An 18,888-nucleotide genomic window follows, 5' to 3' on the forward strand; every position below is an offset into this window, starting at 1 on the left:
AAGGCAGTATAAACCTATGTAATTAGAAAGGAACCCAGTATTTAGTAGATAAAGAAATATAATTTATTAGCATTGAGATCTTACCCAAAGACTGTACAAGCAGTTCATGCATTCACGTGGTAGTACAGCACTTCACGACTGATGACATGTGGCTTCAAAGGTTGCTGTCTTCTTCTCTCCAAAGCACTGCTTAGGTAGCGGACCTTTTATACTTTTTTGATCCCATAGATCCCTATGAGCATTTCACTTTCACACCTGCACTTTCGTCATAATTGGCACATATATCCAATTATGCCTAAGTTCTAACTTTTCTTATCTTTCATCCAATTAGGACCGAGTTTCAACCTTAGCAAGTTTGCTTATCTCTTATCCAGTTAGGACCAAGTTTCAACTCTCCTATCTCCAAACTTCGCTCATCCTTAAATTTAACTTTTCTGCACCTAGCCCAATTATTTCTTATAGTTTCTCAGCATGCCTATGTCCAGCTATACACAACCCTTGCCAACCTTGTAACTCTGCCAAGGTTAAGCAGGCTGTCACATTTCTTCAGTGAAATATCAGGACTGAGAGATGCTATGATTTTAGAGGCCTAGTTCAGTTTATGACAATTATTTACATCTTAATTGTATAAAGTGGCTGCCAGCATTTACTTGCTGATTACATGTATAAAAGATTAGAATTAATGGCTTATGTGTGTACATACACATGTAAATACCAGAATTCTTTCAAAGTGCATTTCTGTAAATATGGACATATCTTAGGTGTATTCTTCAGGTAGAAGTACACTTAGATGGTGTCTGAGCAGAACTCGCATGCACAACTAATAGACTGCTGTAGGTTCAGTGCGTATTTCCAGCCTGTGGCTGGCTGAGTTCTCTTGCTGTAACATGTTAGTATTGCATAAACTTAAAGGACAGTAGTTGCCATATAGTACATTGTTGTAGAATTACCCCCAGTGGGTTACTGTTCCTTTATTCCTTCCTTCAGTCTGGATCATATACAGTTTAGCTCTGTCTTTTCAGGGTATATACTGTTGCTTCTATGTATATGGGATCTAGGACTGGTCCTTCGCTCTTAACTCCTTGCCCAGCGACTCTTTCCAGAACACAAGCAAACTGGGACTGCTGCATGCCCATAGGCCCCAATTCCAGCAACTGGGGAAACACCACTGCTGATCTCTCTCAAACTCTGGAGTTTAACACGCTGCTACCAGCTTTCTGAAACTTCAGGGAACTGCACCATTTCTGTGGAGGTGCATCTTAAGCGCTGGTTTAGTCCCTTTCTTTCTAATTGTGATATATTCCACAGAGGCATAACCAGGTTTTGACATCAGGGGGAGCAGGCTTTTATAAAATAGGCGCCAGTTGGTGTCAGCTAGACAACAGTGCCTGTGGCTATGACGGGCAATGATTAATACAGGCTCTCTCTGTTATGTGAAGTCCTGCCTACAAGGAAACAGGAAGTTACATCAGGAGACAGGATGCAGAAGAGGTCCCCAGACTGGCCAGAGCAGGCAACCTGTCTTAACTACAAGTAAAAATATTCAAATTGTGACCATCACCTCAGGAACATCACACACACTCCTTCCACGGCTAGACACTTTGTTTAAATCAGATGGACTATTGTTTATGTGGCAACTCTACAGGATGTGGAGACCACTGGTCCTGAGCATTTTTATTTGGTTGACAAGAGCCACCAAAGGTGGCCCTTGCCCCGGAGCCTACTTTCAAATAGGGCCAGACACTTTGTGAAATAACACAAAACCCTGCAAAATGACACCCAAAACCTATACTGAAAACTTACAACACCATAACAGCCCTAACCCACCTACGAAAAGACAGTGCTACAAATATTACACTGAGCCCCAGAGCAGTGTTTCCCTAGGTGGTCCTGGAGTAGCCCCTTGCCATTCAGGTTTTCAGGCTATCCACAATGAATTTGCATGTAATGGAGGCAGAATATGGAAATCAATTTCATGCATATTTATTGTGGATACCCTTAAAGCCTGACTGGCAAGGGGGTACTCCAGGAACAGCTTGGGAAACACTGCCCTAGAACACCAAACTTACCACACCATAACAGCCCGAACCCACCTATGAAAAGACAGTGCTATATATATATATTACACTGGGCTCTAGAGTACCAATATACCTATTATGGGAAACTGGAACAAGCTGCACTGTTACACATTCCTACACAGACACTACATGCTAGCAGAATCCTTCATCTCAGTCGCACATGCAGAACATGGACAGACCCTCATCTAATACAGAATAGGGAGCCACAAAAAAAAAAACCCCCAAAAAAACATACAGACAAACGTTGAAATAGAGACCCCCTCCACTCTGCCCAACAAAGCCAGACTCAGTGCAATACTGGTAAAAGACAAACAGAAATGCATTTTCTTCTGTACTTTGCAAAATAAAAATAGAAAAGAAGAAAAAATGTATATTTTACAAAGCAGGTACATCTCAGTCCTTACAAAGTATTACATAAAAATATATTTTTTTCGCTTTGTTCTCTGGGAATGTAATTTTCTAATTGGGTTGATCCCAGTCTTTTTTTTTTTTTGCACGTTCCATGAGTCAGTGTTCCAAATTCTTTTCCAGGTTGTCCTTTCCATTTCTTCTATCTCCTCTTTTCTTCTTCCTTTCTCCACATCTGTCTGGCATCGATCTTTTATTTTCTCCACTATCAAATAGATGTGTACTTCTGTATTTTTTTTTCCTGAACATCTGACTTAGAATATAAGAGTAGCTATACTGGGACAGACCAATGGTCCTTCTAGGCCAGTATCCTGTTTCCAACAGTGGCCAAACCCAGGTCACAAGTACCTGCAGAAACCCAAATCATGGCAACATTCCATGCTACAAATCTCAGGACAAGCAGTTCCTTCCACACAAATGGATTATTCGGTTTTGAGACATGTTTCAGGGACAAGTGGTTTTATAAGTCAAAATAAATGTTTTGTTTCATGCAGCTTTGAACATAACTAAAGGGCTATAAGCCCCTAATGCAATCCATTGCTTTTCTTATATTTTGTTCTTGTGATGACTTATATACTGTGCCAAAACTGAAAACCCTTCTCTCTCTCTGGTCAATAATAAAAGGAACTCATTGTGAACACTATCCACCCTTAAAGGTATCCCTAGTCATGCATTCAAAGTTTATATAATTCTTTCAAGAAAGTCAGTTAATAGTTTAACTTATTAGTGAAAGTTCACCACAGAGGCATAGTATGGTCACATTTTTAATAGGGTAATACTAGGGCCCATCTAAAGAGCAGGTTATTTTGAGCTAGTCTTCACTAGATCAAACTTGCTTTCCTTGTCCCATCATCATAGAATTCAGTTATATCATGGGAGCAAGTACATAGGCATGTCTGAAACATTTGACAAAGTTGAGATTAGCATATATACCAACTGGGATTTAAAAGCCTGTCCTTTAGTGATGTTGCATGTTCAGAAATCGTAGCCATAAGTATAGACAGTTATTCAAATATTATCACATGCACACACCAGAACAGGCATCCATACACAAAGTGCACAACAACAACTTCTACAGAGTACATCCAAAACTTATTTTCTCATTTCCATCTTCCAAAATTTTAGACAGCAGATGTACAGATCAGCAGAACCCAAAGCACTCCAAAGCAAGTAAAGTCAGAAACAACAGTTTATATCTAATTGTTCAACCGCCCTTAGGAGTCACCTTTGGGTTTAAGAAGCAAAGCCATGTGCATGTAAGGATTGAATAAACAATTTACCACAAAGTTTAAAGCAAATGTCTTTAATATGTAATACTTAGTAGCAATAATGAAATGATGGATTTTCAGTAGTATGCAGCCTGAGCCAACAGATTTATTTCCACTCAACAGAATTAACTTTGTATAAACTTGGCGACTAATACTGTGCTGAACTGGACAATGTTGGCACATTTAAACTGACTGGACAGAACTTCTGCATAAAGGACACCCTCCCATCATTATTCCATACCTCGCTCTGATAGTAATAAAAAAAAGACAAGTGCATTTTTATAATATACCACTGCAATCCACAAAACAAAAGAGCAAATTCCCACGTGCCCTCTTTTTCTTTTAATGTAGGCACAGGAAAAAAAAATTAAATTGCCCCGGGTTTCAACCTAATTAATTTTTTTCTTTTTTAATTATACTTTTAAATAGTGTCTGATTGTCAAGTACCTGAAAACATTTCTGCATACATGATTAGCTCTCTGCTTGCTGGAGAGAACCAGGGGGGAGCCCACCATCTCTGAAATCCGGCCAGGTGGCCATTTAAAAGGAACCGAAAATATTTACAGAAACAAAAAAAAAGCATAAACCAAACCCCCATGCCAGCAATCGGAAAGCCAGTGGAACTGTTTTCTTCACTCAGCAGTGGGTGGTGGTTCTGTGCTTCCTATCTGCTTCCCATCTCCCTGTCTTTCTCCTGCCTGCAGATCTGCAAGCAATGCGGGGGGAGGGGGGACCAGTGCCACGGGGGTGGAACCCGTTACCCGTTCCAATCCAACTCCATCCCCCCCCCCACACACACACACACAACGAGCCAGCCAGAAGAGACAGTCTCTTACCCCAATACAGCCAGCAGTCAGAGAAGAAAAACAGCTCACACAGCCGAGGCCAAGCGCTGAACAGCCTGCACCACACACCACGCCTGAGCTGAGGAGGATCCTGCCCCCCCCCCCCCATGCTGCCTGTACTGCTTGAAGCCAGGAGAAGAAGAACGTCGTTGAGAGAGCTCAGCCGTAGCCACCATTGCTATAAGTTACCACAATGGCCGCTGCAGCTGAGCTCTCTTGACGACTTTCTCCTCCTGGCTTCAAGCAGTGCAGGCAGCACTGTGGGGGTGGGAGACGGGAGTGTATGGGCGCTGGCCAGTAGCAGTAGTCTGTTAACTTCTTCGTGCGCTGTTAGGGCAAGCACGGCAGGCGAGTCGACGGCGATGATCCGATAGTTCTACCACCGCGTGCAGGTGGGAAGGTGACAGCGCATGTGCATAGGTGCCGTTTTTTTTACATCTATTTTGGGGAGTGACCACTCCCCCTGCGCCCCCCCCCCCCAGCTATTTCACTGATATTCCATATGCTTCTCAGTGAAGAAACACAGGCTCTAGTATTAAATAAGGGTCCCCTTACATTTATGGAAGACATAATTCAAGTGCCAAGCCATATCTTATGTTCTTTTTGAAAGAACTACCACAACAGAAATTGTAACACCTTTCTTATTTTGTGCCTTCATTTATCCTTCAGATGCATCCTGTGCTGAAAGCCTTTCTGAGTGGCTCCTTCAGTGGCACCTGTTCCACCCTCCTCTTTCAGCCTCTGGACCTCATCAAGACCCGTCTGCAGACCCTGAAGACGCCTGTCAGTGGGTAGGTGTTCATTAAGCCGAAGAAGACATGGAGGCATATTTTCAAAGCACTTAGCCTTCCAAAGTTCCATAGAAACCTATGGAACTTTGGAAGGCTAAGTGCTTTGAAAATATGCCTCATGGTTGCAAAGTGCCACTGTTGGGGAAACATTTTCCTCTCAGTACAAGGAAAATGATCAGTGAAATAATTCTAGAGTCTCAGTAACTGTTTTAGAAATAAGAGCAGACAATCAGTGTCCTGTGCTTTCTATACTATAATGCTGGGGGGAGGGTATCAAGTTTTTTTTTTAATGCTTATATTTAAAGAGTTTGCTGCATTCTTCTGGGTGTCATCTAAACCTTTCAGGTTCCATTAGTATCAGAACTACAGCATAAACTTGCAGCTGTCTGATAGACTTAGCAGAATATTGGATACTTTTAATGGTCCCTTATGCTTTATCAGTCTCTACCACTCCCATCCTCCCCAGGTGGGCTGCCTGACTGGTGTCAGTAACCCCTTGTAAGCTCTAGGACTGAAGGGTGGCATGGTGTACTCAAGCTCCAATTGGTCCCGTTGATTGATGGCTTTATACTCTGATCCCTCACACTTGCAGGGTAGCTCTTTACATAGCTTCTCTGCCTTTTTGTTAGCTCTCCTGAAAGCAGCAATGCGGGCAAATGCCACCCACAAGGATCAATATTTGAGATGTAGTTTTCCGACATGAGTGCTAATTTTGCAAGCAGTCGGATCTAGTGTACATGTTTACATTTTTGATTCTCGGTGCAACGTGGCTGCTCCCTAGGGAGTCGCATAAATTATGGATGCCTTGCCTTTGTTATTCAGAGCCACATTAAGGGTGAGTCACAAGTTCATTCTTATCTGTGTGGTTCTGTCTGAGGGCCACCTCTAGCTCATAAGGTTAAAGGACTTTAGAAATGACTTAGACACGGGAAGGAGAAGAGGAAGAAGTGAGGGAGCAGTAGCAAGAAGTGAAACATCCAGAGCTGCTTGGGCCTTTTATCTCCTCATCTTCGTGAGGGAAATGTGCCAGGACTCGAGAAACATCTTTAGAAGAGACATGGACCATAAATGACAGATTTTTAAAAAATGGACGCAGTATTGGAGGCTCCAACTTAAAAGGAGCCCAGGAACAGAAGAACAAGCAGACTGAACTACCCTCACTTCTTAGGGAGGGAAGACCTTAAGCCTGGAGATAAATCTGCATGAACTAATGGTTACAACCATAGACAGGAGAACTACAACAGCATCAGACTTCCAAGCAAGCTGGAGGCTTGGAAAAGCTGCCACTTAACTCTGGGTATGAACAATAAGAAATGGCTCCTTGTTATCTTGCTGGGTACTTGTGACCTACGTTGGGCACTATTGGAGGAAGGAGGCTGAGCCTGATAGAACCTGTGGTCTGACCCAATATAGCACATCATATATTCTTATGAAGGAAACATGCTTAAAGCATACATTTCAGTGAGCTTGGAGAGGCTGGATCTCCCTTTTTTTTCCCATGACATCATTAATCTTAGCAACTATGGAGATTATTGTAAAATTTGGTAGTAAGCCAAAGAGGCCTGTTTGTTGCCGTAAGTGTTACTTTTGCAAGAGACAGAGTTGAAAGTGGTGAGCCCTGACATGGTCTCTTAGTAGAGATGGTGGAATCCAGTACTGTAACAGATTTTGGGCCTGCTTCAGACAAATGTAGGTGTAATTGTGGATTCCAGTTTGAGTATGAAATGGCATACAAATAAGATTGTGAAGAATGCATTGTTTAAATTACATTTAATTAGGCATCTAAACAAATTGTTAAGTCCGCCAAATTTTGGGTCAGTAATTCAGAGCTTTGTAATGCCATGTTTTGATTACTGCAATGGTTTACTGCTTGGTTTATCTAAATCTTAGCTTAAAGCTTTACAAATTGCGCAAAATTAAATGGCTAGGATATTAATGAGTGTTGGTAGATATGAGCATATGACACCAGTTTTGAAATCTTTACATTGGTTATTTTATTTATTTATAAAAATTATACCCTGCCTAAATACTAGGCAGTTTACAGCAAAACATTCTTAATAAAAACCATAGAAAACATATCATAGAAAACAAACATATCCTGACACAACTGTACCTGCACTGTTCAAACCACAAAGTCATCATACATTAAAAGCCTGGAGAAAGAAATATGTTTTTAGATCTTTCTTTAATTGCTTCAAAAGCAGTACACTATCTCAACAGACCTGGAAGGGAATTCCATAACAATGGACCTGCCACAGAAAATGCACATTTTGTTGTTTCTGCATAATGAATACATCTCAAATCGGATGCTTTTGCTTTCTTCTCATTACATTTTCTCAATGACCTTACTGACGTCTGAAATTGTATTATATAAGAAAAAAAAAAGAAGGATGCCATGTAGCCCTTGAAACACTGGTGACATATGATCAAATTTCCACAAATGCCCAATCATATGGGCAAGTTCATTCTGTATCATTTGTAATGCATGAAATTTATTCTGTGAAATACCCAAATAGAGACGGTTGCAAAAATCAAGTCTAGACAACACTAAACTCTGTACCAGAATCCTAAAGTCATACACTGCAAGCATATGTGGAAGAGGGAATGTCAAACTATTCATTCGGTGATCCTGTTTAAAAGACTCTGTTTACTGCCCTTGGCCAGATTCAAACTAGGACAGCTAGAGGCAGTTTATTGGCAGATCAGTTTGTCTCCATTTTGTAGTGATAAAGTACAGTAAAGACACCATTTCTACTCCCTCATCTCTGGTACTGTCCGTTATCTTCATCAGCCTCTGTATTACCCCATAGCCCTTTAATTTACCAACTGGCTGGGCTGGTACAGCTAATTTGCAGGCAGATTGTACAAGTTCACTGCTTTCAATTTGTTATCTTCAATGCAACTTCATTGATTACATCTTTGAAAAATTCCTGTTCCTCAACTGATCCTATTCCACCTTAATTGCTGAAAGAATTTTGTGACCACATTTCTCTCTTCTGAGCAGTATGGGCAAGCAGCACCTGCTATTGGGTTGGGTACCCATTCGTTGGGAAAGGGCACAAGTTTATCCTCCCCTTAAATGCAGAGAACTATAGGTCTATGCCTAATCTTCTATTTGTTTCTAAAATTACAAAGAAGATAGTTCAAATTCAATTTGCATCCTTCGTGAATAAGACTAATGTGCTATATCTAAAACAGGCAGAGTTCAGACCTGGGCACAGTATAGAATCTGTGACACCAGGCATTGGCATAGATGAAATTCACAGTTGTGATTGGTAATGATGTGCTTCTAGTGCTTTCTTGATATGAGTGCCAGCTTGATAGGTCATTCACCCCTCCTCATGCACAGGACTTAATTTCTGTGGCAAAGGCCTGGAGCACAGTTCCACCACTTCTTTCAGACTCCAGAGAACAGGGGTGTTGTGCTCCAGCCCCTCTCTTTCCAGGAAGCTGGGAAGAAAGAGACGGGAAGGGGTGAGCCTGGCGCAGACAAGGATGGTCACTGTGCTCCCTAATCAGTTCCTGGCCTGTGTGCCCCTCCACCTGCTTCCTTCATTTTTGTCTACATATTAAGCCCTGCTCATGAGTCTTATGGATATTGGGATGGAGGTCCTGTCTTGAATTGATTTTCATCATGTCACTGAAATGTTCAAAGTTTAGTGACTTGAGTCTCTGTCAGCTTCCTTTTATCTTCTAGGGTTCTTCTGGGTTCCATTTTGTCTCCTTTACTTTCTAATCTTTTTCTTGCTCCATTTGCCACTATGATCCAGCCCATAGGTATACAATGTTTATGCAGATAATATTGAACTCTTGGCTCCATGTGATGCCTCAGACACACTATCTATTCTAAACCCTCTGAATCAGTGTTTCGATAATATGGCAGTGTGGATCAGGCTGAAGCTCAGTCCTTTAAAACTGACAGCAACAGCCTTTTCTAGTGTCTTCTGCTTTCCTTTTTCTCTTTTCCACTCATCTGCTGCTTGTCTGTCACATAAAGGGCTCTGAATATTAGGAGTTCAGCTAGATCACCAGCTAACCTTTTTAAAATGCATGTTTTAAATATGGTACAAAGTTCTTTCTTTGATATTTGGTTAATTCAATCTATTAGACCTTTTCTGCATATTATGGATTTGAACACACTAACTTATTCTCTGATTCTCAACAGACTAGACTACTGCAACTCAATGCAATCATGGTCTACCCTTAGTACAGATTAGATATATTCAACTGATCCAGAACACACCTGTTTAAATTCTGGTGTTGGCCGACAAATTCACATATGGTGCTCCACAGCTCAGAGAGTAAGATTGGCTGCCTTATAGTGCTAAGATTCCAGTTTAAGGTTTTAATTATAACTCATGAAGGTGTTCATTTTCAAAGCACATAGACTTACAAAGTTATGTGGAGGCATATTTTCAAAGCACTTAGACTTGCAAAGTTCCATAGTAACCTATGTAATTTTGTAAGTCAGTATGCTTTAAAAATGAGTGGAATGGGTAGATGTGAATCGTTTGTTTACTCTTTCCAAAAATACTAGGACTAGGGGGCATGCGATGAAGCTACAAAGTAGTAAATTTAATATGAATCGGAGAAACTCTTATTTCACTCAACGTGTAATTAAACTCGGGAATTCGTTGCTAGAGAATGTGGTAAAGGCAGTTAGCTTAGTGGGGTTTAAAAAGGGTCTGGGCGGCTTCCTAAAGGAAAAGTCCATAGACCGTTATTAAATTGACTTGGGAAAATCCACTGCTTATTTCTGGGATAAGCATCATAAAATGTATTGAGCTTTTCTGGGATCTTGCCAGGTATTCGTGACCTGGCTTGGCCACTGTTGGAAACAGGATTCTCGGCTTGATGGACCTTTGGTCTGTCCCAGTGTGGCAATACTTATCTCTCAGTCTTTGCCAGCATTCATTGCTGATCTCATCCCGCTATGTCAGTGGTTCTCAACTAGTGTGTCAGGACACACTGGTGTGTCCCCAAGAGGTGCTTCTTGGCTACTATGCTGCCATCAGTCCCAAATAGAAATGCTGCAGGTCTGCTGTCCATATGATTTGTTTCCTACATGGTTTGAGTATTTGCAGGTTTTTATGTTGCTTCACAGTGTCTGGCAGTAGAGGGATTTTGTGTTGCTGTTACTGAGGTGACACCAGAATTTGAAAATATATTTGTTTTGTATTAAAAGCTATATAGACTCTAGAATAGATAAAGTATCTTGATTTGATAATAAGGTTATTATAAATTTGTCTGCTGTACAATATCCAATACTACATGCAACTCATAAGCCCTACATTTCTCATTGATAAAATGAAGATCAAAACTTCTTTGAAAAAAAAAATTAATTTAATAACTGTTTGTTTAATAAACTGTTGTTAAAGTATATTCTGTTTAAGAACATTTTATATTTATAATTCCCTTGCATCATTTTTAACAATGAAATATTTAGGAGTCTTTTTGTTCAACTATGAATTTTAGTGTTTGGTGTGTCACACACTTGAACACTGTGTCAGGTGTGTCACAACAGAACAGAGGTTGAAAACCATTGACTCCGTAGCTTTTAAAGCTGTCACAAAACCACCTTTTATGCATTCCCCTTCCATCTAGAGCCAGGCTAAACGCTATTAGGCAGAACACTTTCTTTTTACCCTCACTGAGTAACTCTGTGCCCCTGTATTTGGGGCTAGAATCCTCTGATAGCCAGTTCAAAGCATCTCTTTAAATCTGACTTTTTGGAGAGGAGAGCTGAATGAGTTTAGCTTGGGGGTGCAAACCTTTGGGGACAGATGCATCAGTGGTGTTTTCCTGCTTCCTTGCTTTCTTCTAGGTTATTATACTGCATGATCTTGTCTATATTTTCCAGCCTTGCCCACTTCGTTGTTTGCATTTCTATTATATGTTCATGTATCTTTAGATTATTTTCCCATGGCGTATGGCTATGATATGATAAACCACCTTGATATGTTTTACATGTAGGTGGTAGATAAAATCTAAATAAAGTAAACTAATTTGCTGTGTTACAGGTCGGGCCAGGCGGGGATGATGGCATTGCTGTTGAGAGTTATTCGTACTGAGAGCCTGCTAGGGCTCTGGAAGGGTGTCTCCCCAGTAAGTGAGCTTTCTCTTTTCCTCCAATCGTCTGATATTAAGTCACTGGGTGGGAGCAGGAGCTGCGTGACTCTTGCTTTGCTCGTAACATGTTATTTACTTCTTTTTGCCCTGCAGTCTTTTGTGCGCTGTATTCCTGGTGTTGGGCTCTATTTTAGCACCCTGTACGCTATGAAACAGCACTTCTTCTCAGATCGCATACCTACAGCCTTGGAGTCTGTGTTCTTGGGGGCCAGCTCTCGTGCCTTTGCTGGAATCTGCATTCTGCCCATCACAGTGGTGAAGACACGCTATGAGGTGAGCACAGCCCCAAGCAGTGTCTAATATGCAAGTAAATATGCTCTAGTAATTTGACCTCCTAATATGTTAAAATCATCCGTAGTACTTGTAGATTGGAGGGTGGCCAATGTGATGCCGATTTTTAAAAAGGGTTCTAAGGGTGATCCGGAAAATTGTAGACCGGTAAGCCTGATGTTGGTGCTGGGCAAAATAGTGTTATCCTATATAATAATTCTCACCTCCAACGTTCTGTCTTGCTGCCTGTGTTCGTGGCTGAGTTGGTCTGCTAGGCTCCGAAGCCAGGCTGACGTCACACGCAGCACTGACCAACCGCACGACAGCAGCACGAGGCCCCGCCCCTTCCCCAAGGTCGTCGCTGCTGCTCACCCCTCCACCCCCCCCCCCAAGGTCACCATCGCTCCCCCCTTCCACCCCCCCTGAGGTCGCCACCACTCCCCCCCTCCACCCCCCACAAGGTCGCCGCAGCCACTGCTCCCCCTTCCACCCCCCCCTCCCCCCGAGGTTGCCGCCCAGGCTCAGCCACTTTCCCTCCAGGCCCACCCACCCAAATAGACCTGCCAAGTCTCCCGTGAAACACACGACGCCAGCTCCCATTTCCGGCCACTACTGCTTCTCCTGTTGAGCAGCAGCAGCGGCTGCTACAAAAACAAAAACAGCTGTTTTTAAAAAGCAAACGCGGCACCACAGGCAGCCATCAAGCATTGGCTGTCGGCTCTGCAGCCGCCACTCTCGCCTCTTACGTCACTGCCCCTGGAGGAGAACCCCTGAGGAGTGCAGCAACGTGAGAGGCGAGAGGAGCGGCTACAGAGCCGACAGCCAATGCCTGATGGTTGCCTGCGGTGCCGCGCTTTCTTTTTGTTTTTGTAGCGGCCGCTGCTGCTCAACAGGAGAAGCAGCAGTGGCCGGAAATGGGAGCTGGCACCGTGTGTTTCGCGGGAGACTTGGCAGGTCTATGGTGAGCGGGCCTGGAGGGAAAGAAGGGGATAGAGAGAGAGACACGGGATGGGAGAGGGGGGTAGACGGATGGAAGGATGGGGAGAGAAAGACACGATGGAAGGATGGGGAGAGAAAGGGGGAGATGGATGAATGGATGCAGAGAGAAAGGGGATAGACTGGAAGGATGTGGAGAGAGAAGGGACACTGAACAGAAAAGGGTAGAGAGATAGAGAGACACTGGATAGAAGGAGGGAGAGAGAGACATTAGATGGAAGGATCAGGAGAGAGGGTAGATGGGTGGAAGGATGGGGAGAGAAAGAGAAGACGCTGGATGTAAGGGTATGGAAAAAAAAGGAGACACTTGATGGAAGGATGCAGAAAGAAAGAGGGGAGACATTGGGAGGGGGTCCTGAGAGGGGGGTGGAGGGGGTCCTGACACCAGAGGGGAAGGGGGGTCCTGAGACCTGAGAGGGGAGGAAGAGGAGAGGGAGGGGGGAGGGGGTCCTGAGACCAAAGGGGGAGGGGGTCAGACCAGAGAGGGAGGGGGGGAGGTATCTCTGTCACACACACTGTCTCTCTCACAGTCAGTGTCTCTCTCTCTCTCTCTCACACTGTCTCTCACACACTCTGTCTCAAACTGTATCACATTCACTCTATATGTGTCACACAGTCACTCTCAAACACTCTCTCGATCTCATACACTCTCTCGGTCTCACAGAGAATCTGTGTATCACACACATACTTTCACATTCTATTTGTCTCACACACACTCTCTCTGTCACACATTCGCACCCACACTCACACACTGTCTGTCACACACACACACACACTCTCACACATTCACTCTCTCTCTCTCACACAGTCACTCTCACACACACTCTCAAGCATACACACTCTGAGGAAAACCTTGCTAGCGCCTGTTTCATTTGTGTCACAAACGGGCCTTTTTTACTAGTAAAGAATAAAATTACAGAACACGTAGACAAACATGGTTTAATGGGACAGAGTCAGCATGGGTTCAGCCGAGGGAAGTCTTGCCTCACCAATTTCTTTCATTTCTTTGAAGGCATGAATAAACATGTGGTTAAAGGTGAGCCGGTTGATGTAGTGTATCTAGATTTTCAGAAAGCTTTTGATAAAGTTCCTCATGAGAGACTCCTGAGAATATGAGAGAGTCATGGGATAAGAGGCAAGGTTCTGGTATGGATTAGGAATTGGTTATTGGACAGAAAACAGAGGGTAGGGCTAAATGGTCATTTCTCTCAATGGAGGAGGGTGAACAGTGGAGTGCTGCAGGGATCTGTACTGGGACCAGTACTATTTAACATTTTTATAAATTATATGGAAATTGGAACGACAAGTGAGGTGATCAAATTTGCAGATCATACAAAACTATTCAAGGTTGTTAAAACACATGTGGAATGTGCAGTGGCGTAGCCACAGGTGGGCTCGGCCTAGGGCTCAGGCCCACCCAACAGCACACGTTTAGCGGTAGCTGGTGGGGATCCCAAGCTCGGCCAGCTGAAGACTTCCCCTTGATGGTAACGAAAACGCTACTCTCCACGATACTGGCACCTGCACATGCTCTGTTTTCAGTACATGCCTGCTGCAGACTGCCAAGGTGAAAAGAAGCATTTCCCCGCCAGCTGAGGTATTTGTTTTGGTGGTGGTTGGGACGGGGGAGAACACTTGGTGCCCACCCACTTCTTGCCTAGGCCCACCCAAAATCTGTTGTCTGGCTACGCCCCTGGGACTGTGAAATATTGTAGGAAGACCTTAGGAAATTGGAAGACGTGACATCCAAATGGCAGATGAAATTTAATGAGGACAATTGCAAACACACAGGTTGGGAAGAATGATCCAAATCATAGTTACGCAATGCTAGGGTCCACGTTAGGAGTCAGCACTCAAGAAAAAGATCTAGCTGCCATTGTAGACAATACGCTGAAATCTGCCCAGTGTGTGGTGGCAGTCAAAAAAGCAAACAGGATGCTCGGAATTATTAGGAAAGGGATGGAAAATAAAATTAAGAATATTATAATGCTTCTGTATTGCACCATGGTGCAACCTCACCTTGAGTATTGCTTTCAATTCTAGTCACTGTATCTCAAAAAAGAATATAGCAGAATTAGAAAAGGTTCAAAGAAGGGTGATCAGAATGATAAAGGTGATGGAACTCCTCTCATGAGGAAAAGCTAAAGAGGTTAGGGGCTCTTCAGTCTGGAAAAGAGACGGCTGGCCCGGGAAGGGGGGGGGGGGGGGGGGGATATGATTAAGGTTTACAAAATCCTGAGTGATGTTGAACGGGTAAAAGTGAAATTTTTTTACTCGTTCAAAAAGTACAAAGACTAGGAGATACTCAATGAAGTTGCATAGAAATGCTTTTAAAACAAATAGGAGGAAATATTTTTTGTACTTAATAGTTAAGCTCTGGAACTTATTGCCAGAGGATGTGGTAACAGCAGTTGGTGTATCGGTTTAAAAAAGGTTTGGACAAGTTCCTGGAAAAATCCATAGTGTGCTATTGAGAGAGATGTAGGGGAAGCCACTGTTTGCCTTGGGATTGGTAGCATGGAATGTTGCCACTATTTGGGTTTCTGCCAGGTACTTGTGACCTGGATTGGTCACTGTTGGAAGCAGGGTACTGGACTAGATGGACTATAGGTCTGGCCCAGTATGGCTATTCTTTTGAGATCAACTTCTGTAGAGGAAATTTGCAGAGTTGGAATGTGGTCTTCAGTTCACATGTTCATGTCTCACTGTTCTTTGAAACGAGACTCCCGATGCAACAGTCAATTTGCTCTATCAGTCTGGGCCCTGCTTGTTGCAAGCTTTATTAATCCCTATTTTTTGGCTAAGGTAGCCTGGTAGCTAGGAATTCCCAGATGTGAGAATGTGCTCGTCCTCACAGAAAACAATTACCGGTAAAGGTTTGATACACCACCTTTCTGTAGTTCAGCCAAAGCAGTTTACATTTATTATATGCAGGTACCTTCTCTGTCCCTAGGGGGCTCACAATCTAAGTTGGTACCTGAGGCAATGGAGGGTTAAGTGACTTTCTCAGAGTCACAAGGAGCTGTAGCAGGTATTGTCTTAGAGCAGCAGGATGAACTTATCTGCCTACCCTAAGAGTTGAATTCTATCAGCTGTATATACTAGACTGTGCAACAGTGACAGGCAGAAAGACTTATTATGAATGCACGGAGAGAGACTTCCAAAGGCTTTCAGGAGAGTAGATTGGGAAGCATTCCTATGGAGGCTCCATTGGGATGATGCCACCCAGGTGTAAGAATATTCATCCAGCTGACTGGAGAACACTTGCTACAAGTGAGTAAATTTGTTTTACTACACAGTATATGCATGTAACTTTGAGCTTTTATTAAAAGACCATAAATGCTAGGTGTTTAGTAACTTGCATGATTTATATACTTTTTGTTTTGCATGAATGTTGTCTCTTCCAGAAGTAGTGTTGCTCCACCTGCTCTCCTCCTATCCCCCTCCAGAATAAAGGAGAGGTGGAGGGTATCTTGGACCACTTTGACAGGATCTTATAAGGGCAAAGTTCTCTTCATCGACTGGGATCCATTTTGGAGTGTGGCTTTAACACATTATGTGGAGGGTTTCAGTGATATTTTCTGTTAATTTTGAGAATCGCCGATTAAAGCACTGAAGCCAGACTTTGTCAATACTCTCATAGTCACAGGCCAGGATGACCATAATCATTTTGAACATTTTCTTAATTGACTATGATGTTGAATTCCCAGGCCTCACTGGATCTCTTCTATGTCCACAGAGTGGGCAGTACCACTATGGCAGTGTGTATGGAGCCCTACGCAGCATCTATGGAACAGAAGGCATCCGTGGACTCTTCAGTGGCTTGACAGCAACACTCCTTCGTGATGCACCTTTTTCTGGCATCTATCTCATGTTCTACACGCAGACCAAGAGAATTGTGCCATACGGTAAGAATCCTACCTCCAATCAGCTAACTTCCTCCCTCCCCCACAAGTATCTCTACTGACCAGTTAACATTAAACTACCAAGAAAGAGTTACTAGCTTTAGTACTACAAGAAAACTGGTCAGTACCTATAACCCTTGAGACCAAACAGGAGAAGGCAGTAATTCCATTGAATGCAGTATTGGAACTCAGGATGTTTTATACTTGTTCTGTAGATGTCAACACTAGAGAGAGCTACATTAAGAGAGGAATGTCTGCCTTCTTGGGAAGTTGTTGCTTGCTGGCATTTATATTGTCAGTTTTAAGGTCCCCTCAACTTTCCTAAAGTTAAAAAAAAAAAAAAAAGCAGTTTCACAGATGCCTGGGTAACAATTATGTGGAGTTGCTTAGTGGTTGGAGAAGTGGGTTGTGAACCTGGGAAGCCAAGATTCAGATCTGCTGCTCCCGCTGTGGCATTGGGCAAGTCACTTCACCCTCCATTGCCACAGGTACCACCAAACTATATGGCTAGGGAAGTAACTCGCCTCAAGATCAGATTTGGAAAAGGTGAGTAATAAATCTAAGATCCATATCTGTATGTGCTGGAGAGGGCTCTTAGGAGCCCCTGGTTAAATAGAGATTATAGCAAACTGTGGCTCACTTAATGCAGTTTTTCTCAACTGAGACCTCAGGTCACACTTAGCCAGTCAGGCTTTCAGGATATCCACAATACATATGCATGAGAGAGATTTTCATGCACTGCATCCTTGGTATGTACATCTGTCATGCATATTCATTGTGGATATCCTGCAAACCTGACTGGTTGGGTGTGCCCTGAGGACTGGGTTGAGAACCACTGGCTTAATGGAACAGAGATGGTAAGAGTCCTGGGATTAGAAACTGGAAGCACATCACTGCTGGGTAACTGAAATGGTCATTTAAAAGACAATTCATGGAGTTCCAGCTAACATCATCATAATATGGATGCTTAGGCCAAAGGCTCTGATCAGGAGGCCCTTTATCTGGTGAAATCTTCAATATTACATGTAGAGCTGCCAAGGGGGCCCAGTTTTTGAGAGAGAGAGCTTTTATAAAACCTTTCAGCCCTGTCCTGCTCTGCCTTGGCCCCGCCCACTACTTCATGGTTCTACCCCGACACACCTCAGTCCCATGGCCATTCCAGAAAATACCTTATTTATACCAATGACAGCAGGGATGGGAAAGAGGAAGTGTTTCATTGCACTCTTACACCCTATCTAGCATCTGTTCCCTCCAGGGTTTGGATTGGATTTAATGATTTGATATACCACACAATACTTGTGTATGAGCGGTTTACAACCAAATTATACATTATACATCTACAAATTACACCAGAACTACAACACTGAAAAGCAAAATACATAATGAGTAAAACAGTCAACTAAAATATTGTTGAAAAACAAGAGTGTTCAGTTTTTTACGAAAGTATAACCACAAGGGGGCCTCGTCCCCTTAGGTTCTGTCTGTCTCCACCCCATCCCCGCAGGTTCTGTCCCTGTCCCCGTAGGTTTTATCCCCATCTCTGCAGGCTCTGTCTCCATCCCCGTCCCCACAGATTCTATTCCCGTCCCCATGAGCTCTGTCCTCATCTTAAGAAGCCTTTAACACTTATCCTATATAATAATTCTCACCTCCAACGTTCTATGCGTCTTGCTGCCTGTGTCCGTGACTTCTTCTGAGTTGGTCTGTTAGGCTCCGTAGCACAGGCTGACGTCACCGTAGCCGTTGTGGCCACAACCCTGGGGGTGGGGCTGTCCTTTGAGTGGGCGGGGATGGCGATGGGAAACAGCAGGGCGGCCGGCAGCAGCCAGGCCGCAGCAATCAGGCGCCCGTAGCACAGCGGGAAGAACACTCGGAGGGAGGGAGGGAGGGACCCTGAAACAGCACTGACTATGGGACTCGCCGGTGCTGGAGGGAGAACAGTGCTTCAGGGCAGTAAGGTGACCACGCAGATGGGGAAAGCAGGCAGGAGAGGCGCATAGGCACCATTTTTTCTAAAAACTCGGGGGGGGGGGGGGGGGGAATGGCAAAGTCCACTGTAAGCAAGGAAGCCCTTTCCCGCTAACCAGAGCACACGACCCACCAGCACGCAATGGGAGCAAGTACGAGGGGAGGGACCCTGAAACTCGGAGAGAGGGACCCTGAAACTCGGAGGGGGGGACCCTGAAATTCAGAGGGGT

At 43.6% G+C, this 18,888-nt stretch overlaps 1 protein-coding gene across 5 annotated transcripts in view; it reads left to right on the top strand.

Moving 5' to 3' along the window:
- The window catches only part of SLC25A38 (solute carrier family 25 member 38), an 85,789-nt gene that overhangs the window by 41,152 nt on the left and 25,749 nt on the right, over positions 1-18,888 (top strand). For all 5 annotated transcript variants that reach the window (XM_030206906.1, XM_030206914.1, XM_030206880.1 and 2 more), the window contains exons 2-5: positions 5,269-5,390; positions 11,411-11,495; positions 11,613-11,792; positions 16,525-16,693. In XM_030206906.1, coding sequence (XP_030062766.1) covers positions 5,269-5,390; positions 11,411-11,495; positions 11,613-11,792; positions 16,525-16,693 — 556 coding nt within the window. The remainder of the gene's footprint in view (positions 1-5,268; positions 5,391-11,410; positions 11,496-11,612; positions 11,793-16,524; positions 16,694-18,888) is intronic.

This window comes from Microcaecilia unicolor, chromosome 1 (genome assembly GCF_901765095.1).
Source record: "Microcaecilia unicolor chromosome 1, aMicUni1.1, whole genome shotgun sequence".
Classification (NCBI taxonomy): Eukaryota; Metazoa; Chordata; class Amphibia; order Gymnophiona; family Siphonopidae; genus Microcaecilia; species Microcaecilia unicolor.